The 12,379-nt window shown below is 43.7% G+C and overlaps 1 protein-coding gene across 1 annotated transcript in view; it reads right to left on the bottom strand.

Annotated features, from left to right (window-relative positions):
• phlpp1 (PH domain and leucine rich repeat protein phosphatase 1) overlaps positions 1-12,354 on the bottom strand; it is a 44,311-nt gene extending 31,957 nt beyond the window's left edge. Inside the window, exon 1 of the mRNA XM_063461029.1 lies at positions 10,404-12,354. Within this exon, the coding sequence (XP_063317099.1) occupies positions 10,404-12,033 (1,630 nt within the window). The 5' untranslated portion in view covers positions 12,034-12,354. The remainder of the gene's footprint in view (positions 1-10,403) is intronic.
• Between the last annotated feature and the right edge of the window lie 25 nt (positions 12,355-12,379).

Here is a 12,379-nt window from a genome sequence, read left to right as displayed (position 1 = left end):
TAGTCCGACCCAGAGCAGAGAGAGAGAGGACAGAGACAAGAGAAAGCCTTTCACACCAGTAAATGGACAAGGGCAAGAATTAAAGGGCTGTGCTCTTGTGATGATGCAGAGGGACAGAACGAGTGAATGAATGAAATTGTGATGTTGTTGCACATTCCCCTGGCCCCACGTGCTCACTTTTCTCTTTCTTCTCATTCTCCCTCCTCCCTCCTTCCCCTGTCCTTTTGTTTTGTTTAAAATTTAACAAGGTCTGGAACAGCGAAGGGCTGAAGCGGGCATCCGGGGTGTTTTGGCTCAGCTTCATGTCACATGCAGGGGCCATGTGAACACAGTGGCACTGAGGGAGAGGGAGGAGGGGTGAGGGGGTGCCAGGGTGGGAGGGCAGTGAGGGAGAGAGAGGGAGAGAGCAAGAGAGAAGGGGGGGTAGTGAGAAAACAAAAGAGGGAAAGTCTTTAATCAGAGGAGCTGGGAAAAATAGAAAAGTGGAGGCCAAGTGAGAGTTGATAAAAGACACCAAGTGTTTATGTGAAAGAAACCACAAATGAAACAGGAACTGCTGACAGAATGACACTGGGCAGAATAAGCATGCGCAAGAGAGTAAAATCCACAGGGGAAGGACACGAGAGAAAAGTGAAGGGTAACTTCCTGGTGCAGCAGGTGACGCCTTCACTTTTTTCCAGGACCTGGGTAATTATCAAACTGCACAGCTAACAGTAAGAGACTAGCAAATTGCCCTGCTGATGACTGAGATAGGCTGCACACAGGCCACAGTTTCACCTGTCCATTCTCTAAAGGCTGATGTTGAGCCTTCACCTATACAGACACACCACTATTATACAGTTAGGTCAAGAAATACTTGGGGGGTATACCTATACTGTATGGTTGGACACAATAATATTTAAAATTCTTATTTTAAATACTTGAAACCCATGGACTCAAACAAAATAAAATAATAATAATAAAATAAAGGATTTCCTCTTTTCTGATGCTCTACCAATCCTTTAATGCAGCTGTCTTCAGTTGCTGTTTGTTGGCCCCTTTTCTTTGTGCCAGCAGCTAAAATGAATGCTCAAACATTTGCAACTGCTAATGTATATCTCTCTGATGCATTTCTTATTTGCATGAATTGCTTCCTCAACAGCATGCAGTGGGTTCACAGCAGCGACTTCAAAAAGCAAATGCTACAGCTAGAATGATGGAATAGACCACACCTGTCTATAAAAAGGGGTCTGAGACAAGCAGTCACTTGAGAAAGAGTTGTGATTCATGAATTTTGATGTAATCCCATTCAATTAAAGATGAAACATGCCCTTTTAAAAGTATATAAATGTCACTAAAATATATTTTGATAAACAGTTGAAATGCCAAAAATACATATGAATCTAACTGTTAACACCCACTTGGCAGTTTAGGGCGCCTATAACAAATCTTACCTGTATAAATGTTTTGGTAGCTGCTGATGAATCTGTTCAGTTTTGGGAAATGTAACGCATCTGTAATAATCCAACTGGGACAAAATGAAATTGTTACACTACTTATTTTGATATTCTAAGTACCAAATAGTGAAAGAACGATGGTAACCTGTTCTATTAACTCTTAGCTGTGTTTCTGGCCAATTAATGAATGCCAGTAAAATATTCACTTTCCTTTAAGATGTTTTTTGTTAACTATCCAGTTTTATCAAATAGTTACAATTTTTTCCTTTCTGTCTGGTGTTTGGTGACAGGCAAGTGGCACTGAGTGGCCACTGGTGTATCCCACCTGGATACAGGGACTGCTTTGGAGCAAACAGCGCAATTAAAACTATAAGAATAAATTAAAAACACTATAGCCAAGTGTGATCAGATTAAAAGAAGAATGGAGCGCTATGGATATAACATTTTCGAATTTTAAGTATAATATCTGTGCACGTGTCTTGCACAGTAATCATGCAAATCTGTTCCAGTAAATCACTGGCGTGTGGTGGCATCCTTCTTGTTTTTTTAATAACTCTTCTTCTTTCATTCGCTTACCAATGAGGAAGTACTTTCATTGTGCTTCAGCATTTTTTTTGAGAGAGATGAACTTCAAAATAGGTCATTTCATATCAACAACAGATATGTTGTTGATATGAAATGACAACTCTGTCCACTTTCTATTAGAGCAGAGTCCAAAGAAATAAGCTCAGCTCCACCCAAACACACCTTATCTAACTGTGTCCAGATGACACATACAAAGATTCAAAGACCGCCTGGTAACATTCTTTTCACAATAATGTTTGCAAAACATGCTACCTCCTTAGCTTTTTCTGTTCTGTTTCTGCAAAGCAGGAAAATGAAAAACGAAAAAAAAGAAGAAATACAGAGCCACCCCAAAAAGCAAAGTGATCCTATCTTTTCTTCTAGTGAAAACAAAAAGCTAAGAAACTGGATTTTCAAACACAAAGCAAGCTACCCTGTCTGGAGACGTGGGCTTTGTAAAACAAATCAGTCTAAGCACCACTGGGGTGGTGGTATTTAAAAAACAAAAAAAAACTCCCATCCAGAAATTGACACAGTTCTGTCCAGTAGACTAGCAGGCAAGCAGGCCGCTTTTTCCGGGCCTCTTTAATGCTGAGAGTTGCAGATGTTGTCGGGTATTAGGCTATGCTGCTGCTGATCAAAGCTGCATAAAGTGAGCCCCTGCTGGCCGGCTTCTAATCCCCCGCTCATGGATGTGGTCGGGGCCAGGGGCTGGTGCTCAGCTCGGGGACAGTCAGCCGAGCCCGTGACCCTGCCGAAGGGGGAACCCTTTCATTGCTTTTTGTTTGGTGAACATCGACTACTCCAAACCTCCGAGATTTCCGGGGAGCATTTGGCAAGGGCAGCTTGACAGACAGCTAAGAGGATGGGCTTCTCCCACAGGGCAGGAAAAGCCGCTGCCCTTCCCAACCCCCTTTCCCAATTCCCTATCAAAGATGTGCCGGCTGGCAGACAACAGTGACATATCAGCATGACATTGCTCAGCCTAGATTCAACTGTTTACAAAGGCACTTTCAGCTGCATACAACCCTGTTTCTTTTTTACTTACAGTGTTTACACAGTGGGCATGCTATATACCCAAGCAAGCAAATCCACGCACAGAGACAGCAATCAGACAGAGACTTTTAAGCGCGAGAGACATCTAAAAGCAACGATGTTAGCTGTTGGTTTTTGTCATTTATTAATAAGACAACCAGGAGGGTGACCACTAATTGTCAGAATGAAAAGCAATAAGCAAGGAAAGGGTAGAGATATGGGAAGATAAATGCAAACTGTCAGATGGTGTGAGGGAGGAGGAGATGTGAGAAAAGATAGCGAGAGGAAAGGGAGGAGGATCGATCATGAGAGAAATTGAGAGAGGGAGGATGATTCGGCGTGAGAGGAGAGAAGGGGAGGGTGGTAGGATGTCAGCCAAGAAGGCAATCTATATTAGACAGAACACAGTTCCCCTGGCTTTAACTGCTACAAGCTGACACCACCATCCTCTCCAAGTCTGCCTCAGTAGACACACACGTGAATCCTCCGAGATACTAACATCCAGCTCAGCGCTGAGACTCTACGGTCACTATTCGTTTAAGACCGCTAGCGCACGTGCGGCTCGCATGTGAACAAAAGTAAAATGCATACAGTAAATCTATTCTTTGATCGCTCAGTTTTCTCTTGGGCACACGGATACACTAGCAAAAGCCAGAAAAACCTCAGCGCACACCAACACATGCGTATTGGATTTGAGCTCTGGAACGTGTGAAATCTGGTTACACAATTACATAATGACTCAGCAATGGGCCATTTAGAAAGACCATTAGCTGTCAGGCGAGAACGTGAATGTGAGGAAGGATGAGGCAGCCCCAGTGCCTCACTTGTGCAAAGATGATGCAGGAGCCTTTACACACACGGTGATGCTTTGGTTCGGCTGGTTTTATAGGTTTAAGTGAAAGCGACACTTGAATATTGCAAATGATCAAAATCGCCGAGCACCAATAAAACATCATTTGAATAACAAAATTCACCCAAAGTAAACCGCTGGAAGGCATCCTCCTACTGTTATTATGATAACCAGTAATCGTTCATAAAAACAAAAAAACAAAACAATGACAAGAATCGCGCAGACTGTCCTCCTTCTGCCTTTGAAAATGTTTTCATAGAAATGCAAGTGTGAGTGTGGGAGCAATCTGGCGCGCTGACTGTACGAAGGGAGCAACGTGGCACTGACAAGACAGAGTGAGTGGTTTTCTGCTTGATAGCTGCCACAGAGCCTGCTGGAGAAAGCTGGGAGCTTCATTAAGCCTTTAAACCCTGCACAGTCCTTTAAGTCATCACGTCACTAGCCGCTGCCGCCTCAGAGAGGCCCCTGAGGTAACAGTGGAAATATACTGTCCTGAAATGAGATTTCACAAAGCTTTGAGAGTAGTCAAACTATTGCAATCTTCATGAAATGTTAACATGTTCCTCACACCGTAGGCAACAACCTACTCAAGATTCCACCGAGACTTTATTATCATATGATAAATATAATAATAGAAAGCCACAAATCTTTTAAAGATGTGTAAGAAGAGTGACAAATTCAAGGGCGGCTGAGCGTGAACACTTGCACCCCCCCCACCCCACACACACACACACACACACACACACACACACCTCTACAACAAGAGGATCTGGTGGCTCTGCTTTGCTTTAGGAGGCCATGGATCATTTGAGTCCACTTGTATCAGAGGGGAAAAAAAAGTTGTTCTAAGTGATCACTTTCAACTTTTTACATCAAGAACAGGAGTGGTCTCTTACAGGATGACTGTGCCCACATACAAACCACATGAGGGGTCACTGAAGAGTTTGATGAGCATGAAAATTATATGATTAATATGCTATGCATACCAGCTGAAAATTCACGAGAGACTTTGGACCAGCGTGTTAACTTTCTTCACCTCCTTCACTAAAACACTCTACATCAGAATATCTTTTGAAAGAAATTGGTGATCAGTGCCAAGGTACATTGGTTCTGGTGGCATGCAGGGGTCCAACACATCTGCGTACCAAAATGAAAAGAGGTGATGACCTGATAACAACTATCAAAATTTGGAGAAATGACATATAACAGTTCAAGCTGATCTCACAGCACATTTTTTAATGTTTGTAATGACAAATTTCCCAACATTATTTGGTGTCCCTGAACATGACTGGTGGTGGAGGAATAAGTCATTCTTGACTTTCACACCAGAGACCCATACATTTCTTCACACACCATTTGTAGGGTAAGCGTTACATATATGTCATATGGTTATGTTTAGGTTTAGCTATTAAAAACTACTTGGTTAAGGTTAGGCATTAATAAAAAAAAAAGTGGTTTGGGCTGAAATACAACAGTCGCCACAGCTTTTAGAACTTTGTTTTCCTGGTTGCCATGGTGTCACATGCTCTTTCTGTACAAAAAAAAGGAAGAAAAATGCGAATCTGACACAAAATATATTTCATATTGAAATGCATTACTTACAGAATTTGTGTCCATGAACAAACATACACACACACACAGACAAAGACATTTTACTGACTATTACACACGTTACCAAGAGACTGAGCAGGATTTTCCTTTACAAAGCAAAGACGTCTCTTTAGGAAAATGTATGGCGGCAAAAGAAGTGGGCTCAATTAATCTGACACTTTGTTCATATATTGTTTGTTATTTTAGGCACCAAAGCTCCTTGGCTAGGTAAAAGAAAAAAAAATGATAGCAGTTTGGGGTAAGGGAAACCTTTTTACAACAGGCTATCTGCTCATACTCTAGATTTAATTTTTTCCTGTGTGCTTTAGTTAGTAAAATTACATTTACAGTTCTCAGATTGTCTATTACACATCTCTCAGTGTGAACAGGACACACATATTAAAAAATAAATAGTTGTGGAACTTAGAAGGCTTGTGTTGAAAAGGTACAGATAAGTGCAGAAAACCACCCTCCCCCCTTTAAACAAAGCTTTCTGTAAGACGCTGAAGGAATATTACTGCCATTTTTAGATGCAGTGGAATTAACCCAGGTGATGACAAAAATGCAGAATATGTGCACTGTTAGCCTTGGCCTTGTAGCTAGATCCCAAAGCAATAAAGTAGTCAAGTTATTGCCCGAATGTTGCAATTAAACACCTGAATATCAGTGAGGCCATGTTTCAGTTGGTCTTGAGGGTTTGCAAAAATAAACTGAAATGAAAAATAAAAATGTTACATTTCATTAAAATTGTGCACTATAAAATGCCATTGTGAAAAACCAATATTACTCAGATTACAAATTTAACGGCTACCATAAACCTGTGAAGCTACAAACATTTTTAATCAGGAAGATATTGTGTTTCATAAAACCAGAGTCATTATTGGCATTATCTCTGCTGTTATTAGTTCTTCATGGCTGATTCTTCCTGCCAATTTCACCTTCCTGGCGCACAATGACGACATGGGAATTACCTGAAAATTGGGTGCAGTGTGCTGAAACGGCTACCAAAACTGACTTCCACAGAAGCTTGAGCTATGAACCTGCATGGAACTGAAAGGAATTAATACCTTGATAGTTTCTAGGCCTGTGGTCATTAATTTCACTCGTAAGGCACACCAAATCCCACTTTAGACCTACAGGAAACTGCTTTTCAAACATTTCAACTTTAATAGAGTACGAAGGCAGAACTCACAAAAAGTAGCTGGTATGCTTAAGTGCATAGATGAGAGTGTTTGCGACGCAGAGTAGGCTAATGAATCTAAATAATTTAGCATGCTGCTTTGGTTTAGTTAAGAACTTCAGGCTCTTCGCCTCTAGAGAAACCCTGTGCCAGTGTGTGCATGTTAGGGTTCAGTATGCCATTTCTCTTTAAAACGAGTCTACACACACACATACACATATATAGAGAGAGGGAGACAAACACTACTACCTCTGGGTAATGGAAAAGAAGCATCCCAGTAGGGGGTAGGTAACTTCATTAACTTGTTGGACTGGAGATTTGCAGTCATCAGAGAAGAAACTGGGTTACAGAGTAACACTGAAAAAATATAATGTTTTAATCTGAAATATTACAATTTTTACTAAACTGCACCGTCGATTAACAGAGAACTTCTGTTTGCTTGCTAAGCGATGATGCATCAGCCCTGTTTCCAGGTCAAAGCATCTACTGCATTGACTGAGGCTGTTGTCTTTTCAAAACAATTTCCCTCAAAATAATAAGTGTTCATTCTCTAGATCTCCAGCTTTCAGATAGCACTACTTATATGCTATCTGAAACCTTTAACATGCCTTTATTAAGGCTCACAGTCTCCTGAACACCAAATATTTAAATGCTTAAATATTTAAGGTGGGCTCATCTGAAATGTTTTCTTGGCTTATGTTTGGTCCTTTTTCAGCACCTTCTTTCTGCCATATGATGGTGTTTATCTCCTCCTACTAAACACGACTTCACTAACCCTCCAAATGTCAATGTTATTTTATTTCCATCTTTCTTTATGTCTAAAGTGATAGCAATGTTGTCTGTTTTAGTTTTTCTTTAAAAACAAGAATAAGTCAGAATGTAGTTTATCATCTTTAGATGAACAGTAGATAGCTAACACTGGTAACTTGTATAACCAACTACTTTACATTTAGAAAATTAGACCACCAAAAAGCATGACTGGTACAGACTGTTTTCCTACATGGCTAACAGCTAGGAAAGTATCCATCACCAACATTTTCAAGAGCAATAATTAAAGAATAAAAATTTGTGTATTCTTTATTGAAAAAGTTTCAAGAATGGTAATGCATGAAGAATGATAAATAGATAGATCAGAGATCCACCAAACATGTGCTCCAGGGAGGCACTGCCTCTCGAGTTCAAAGGAATTTATTCTCAAAAAGATGAGACACTTTGCTATCTCTGATAGAGTTTTACAGTAGTCGGGGCTCAGACAGCTCTCTCTCTTTCTCACACACGCACACACACACACACACACAGAAGTGGCAATAACATGCAAACCAAAGCAGATACATATTTTTCTTGATTCCACTAAACTTTAGTTTAAAAAGTCCAAGTGGCCTTTAAATTGTGTGTATTTTCTGTATTTTTTAAATAAGTTTTTTTCCCTTGTACTCAAATTCTAATAAAGCTGGCTTGGCATTACAAGAGACTCCTGTGTGAGCAGCTCTGAAAGGATCACTCATCAGCCTGCCAAAGAGGACAGCGGCCCTTTGATCTAGTCAGCCTATATGTGTGTGCTTGTGTGTCTAGTAGGGCAAAGTGAGTTTTCTCATTTGACCACTGCAGAGTCTGTGTTCTCAAAGCATGACCTGACCCCTTCAAAGTCAAACTGGTCTCTGGATTGTCCAAAGGATCTGTCGAGATGCTCCATGGCAGCACCTCGACTTAACAGCCCCTTCCCATCATTCTCCTGCTTCCCTAATCATGCAGAGTTGCTGAGTACTTCATATGTCACTCTTATTAAAAATATAGCACAGCATAGCGGCTGCTCTCATACTTAATATCTAGGTTACCATTAAAATTGCATAGAGCTTGTACTGTGCAACAGCGTGAGAAAACATAGTTTAGATACTAAACTTCCTGTATCAAAGGCCACTCTGCATGACCAGACACATAAAACAAAAAGGTCTTCAGTGTGACTGAGGCCTACAGCTGTGGCAGCTGTGGCTGAGATTCAGCCAACAAGTCAGCTGGGGCTAGTCCGATCGCAGCTATCTGAGAAAAAAAAAAAGCCATTCGAAGACAGCTCAACATGTGTCAGCGCAGAATTCCTTCATACGTCCCATCCCCCTCAGCCCTCTCATTCTCTTCTGTAGAAGACGTGCCTGACATTCTAGAGGAGCCAGCGTACATTCCTCACGTGCTTCAGTGCAGTAAGGAAACAGCGGAAGAGCGGGCTAGTAAAGTCCCAAAGGCATCAGCACTGCTCTCTCTTTACAGTGATTGCCTGTGTGTGTGTGTGTGTGTGAAGTGCTCTTCAATGTCATTCTACATGTGGTTGGACAAGAGGCAAGCCTCGTTTGCAGACTGCAGCCTGGGTGTTGTTGAGTGGCACTTTGTGTGGTGGTGGTGGTGGTGGGGGCGTGCCGGAGGAGAGCTCAGGTGATCGTAGTTAAGCTGTCTCACATGAGATGTGGAGGCGTCACCATCAGAGGGCCGTGAGGGCTTCCTTTGCCGGCAGTTAACAGCTGCTGTTTGCTACTGGCTCATCTCAGATGACTGCACAGGCTCATGTAGGATTTGATTTGTTATTTTCTCTAAATGGGCATTGATTAAGGAGTCCCAGTATGCACGCTTGTACAGCCTTCCATGTAATTAAATAATCCTAGCAATCGGAAACAATTGGTTCTATGGCCGTTTTCAGCTTCTTATTAAATAACTTCTATTTCAGCAGCCTCCAGGGACAGGAAGCTACAGAGCATTAGAGTCTGCACACTTCAGACCAGTTTCCTCAACTGTCCTCATTCAACTCACATTATCACCCCTCAACCACCACCGCCACCCACGCACTCGACTTCCCACAGCAGCAAACAGCAATAGCAGCGGTGGTGGAGGCAGTGGCATGGTGAAGAAAAGGGCTTCCTGAGCTTTGGAGAAGCACGTTAACCCAGCTTGGCAAGCAGTTAGTTAGTGTGACAGTAGCTGTGCTGGATGCCAATAGGACAGGCAGTGTGCAGCATCTCAATGACCAGAATTCACAGAGTCCACAGAGAGGGTTTATGGTCTTCCCAGCCATACCGCTCCCACCCCTATTCTCCATCCAACCAAAAAGGAATTCAGGCTTTTCATTAGGATGATAATGGGGCAAAAGCCGGAAAGGGCCCCCATGTCTGAGCACCATAAGTTGTGGTGATGGCTTTGTAGCCAATGGCATGTGTGTCCATGGGAGCAAAGTGTGCTGCTACAGGCCAACAAAGATAGCTGAAGCCGGAAGAAGCAAAGAAAACAAAGACTGTAATACAAGGTTAGATCTGTAAAATCAACATCCTTCTGGAACGTGACCTCACTTTGACCCATTAATGCAAGCACACGGATAACCTGAACATAGCAACCCATCACTGGGAAACAGGCTTAGTCTACCAGACCTTTAATAATGACCCTCTAAACTGTTGTCGCAGTTATCAGGTTTTGTGCTGCACTCATACTGCACAAGCTCATCCTGTGAAAATATTATCCTGCCTCTGCAAAAAGGATATGGTGTCATACCATACAAATGTCTGAATCCACCAGATTCATTCTTTCACAGGTTAACAACCTGTTCCAAGCACTACAACATTACGGATCTCTACTCCAAACAGCAAAGGCTTCATATAAAGACCTCAGTAAGTATCAGAGTGAGCAAAACAGACATGGATCGCAATAGGATGATATTATAATGATATTAGTCATATTATACATGTATACACAGACAAGTAGTTTCATTTACCTGCATAAAAACGTAACAAGGAGCCAATTTCTGTGTTAAGCCCCTCCTCCTGAACTCTCCACGGGTTCTTAAATCCAAGCTTAAAGAGAAAGTCATTCTGGATCTGCAGAGGCCTCTCATCTGGGCTAAGCCTCCTAACAGCTTCACCATGCAGCTGAACATACAGTGTGGGGCTGGAATTATAACAATCTCCATTCTGGTGTGCTGTGAGCCCTGTTTTTACGGCCCCCTGGCCACAGTCCGGATCTTGGATGTCAGGTGTGTTACCTGTAGAACCAGCTCTTGACAATGAGCCGGAACTACTGCTGGGTGGGAGGCTGCCCAGACTGTGTGGGCTGAGTCTGCTATCTGGCCCCACGTCGCTTGTCACGTCGCTTAAATGTCCCACGTTGCACTGCTTGTAGTTGGCAGTGACAGCAGTGATGCCATTAGTATGATGCTGGGAGATGGGGTCCATGCTTGAGCTCGATGCTGGACAGTCGAGTTCCAGTTCGTCTGAGGAGCTCCCGTACATGTCATGGCCCTCTGTGGCACTATCAAAGGAGGGACTGAGGATGGATGCTTCAGTTCCCAGGATCATGTCATCACTCAGGGAGTCCCTGTGTTCACTGAGGCGGGCCCCGGAGCTCAGGTCGTCAAATGCACTGCTTTCCACATCTGAGCCAGAGTTTAATCCATAACTGTCCACACCGTTCCTGTGCTCCGAATCATCGTCATTGGGGGTATCCATGTTAGAGTTAGAATTCAAGTCTGACAGCGAACAGGTTATGTTGTCTTCTGACTCCGGGGTGAAAAGTTTTCCATCAACGTCCTGTTGCTTTTGCCTGACATCTGCGTTCTCCATGAGGAGCAGTCTCAACCTGTCATTTGGACGGGTCCTTAAATCTGTGGTTTCCAGTGGGGTCAGGTGGCTGCTTTCTATACTCGAGTCTTCTTTTACCGTGCCCTGATTATCATTATATTCGTAATTCACGTTACAGTTCCCATTTTGGTCCGTCTTGGAGGCTTCTTTACAAAAAATGCGCATTACAGAGCTCGACTTGCTGGAGAGTTTACTCATTCGGAGGGCCACCTCGCCGGCTGTGGTGTCCATAGTGCAAAGCACCGGCCTGGGATACGAGGGCGTCAGTCTGTCGTGGACGTGTATGGCGCCCCGGTGGAGATCTGCTCTCACCCACTCGCGATCTGCGGACTGCAGCTGCATGTTCTGTCGGTGCTTCATTAGAGTCTTCCTATCCAGACTTCGAGTATGTAAAGACGCAGAGGACAGGGCCGAGTTCATCTTCGCGCCGCAAGCGGCGGTGACAGCTGAGGTGGTAGTGGTGGCTGCAGCTGCAGCTGAGAGGTTCCTCTTCAAGCGCCTCCGTCGCAACAGGAGCGAGCTGGAGTTGCTGGATGAGCTCCGGCCATTAGACGCCACGGCTCGGTTTGACGCACTAGTCCCCGCTGTAGAGGCGGAATGAGAAAGGCTATTCCCGTTCTTTGCCTCAGCGCGGGAGGGTGCCAAACGTCCACCGCCATCATCCGCTGGAGTCCCCCGGGCGACAGACAGTCCGCTGGGCTTCTTCATTAACTTGGTCGCGCCTCCATCTGACGCGCCATTCTCAGCGACAGCCTGTACACTTTCCATTCCTGCCAATGAAAAGTCCCCCGCTCTAAATAAATAACGGTGCGCACTTGGTTATGCCTAAAAGCTCTACATTTAAAAGCCCGAATACGTGCCCGCCGCGCTAAATGTCCGCCAACTGGGCGGTGTTGCTGAGTTATTCCACTAGTAGTCATTCACTCCTCGCCTTCCTTTCCCTGTCGGAGTCTCCTCCGCTGCTCCCAAAAAACATCTTACTGATTAAATTCGCTGGGAAAGAGGCTGGGCGAGCAGGGACAGATCAGGGCGGAGACGTGACTGTGCGTCCCATTTGGACCAAAACACAGCGCTAGAATATGAAATGAACGTCGGCCGACCTCCTACGCAAATA

The sequence above is a fragment of the Pelmatolapia mariae genome, linkage group LG18 (genome assembly GCF_036321145.2).
Source record: "Pelmatolapia mariae isolate MD_Pm_ZW linkage group LG18, Pm_UMD_F_2, whole genome shotgun sequence".
NCBI lineage: Eukaryota > Metazoa > Chordata > Actinopteri > Cichliformes > Cichlidae > Pelmatolapia > Pelmatolapia mariae.
The sequence above is the reverse complement of the archived record's forward strand: the minus strand, read 5'-3'. Positions and strand labels throughout refer to the sequence as shown.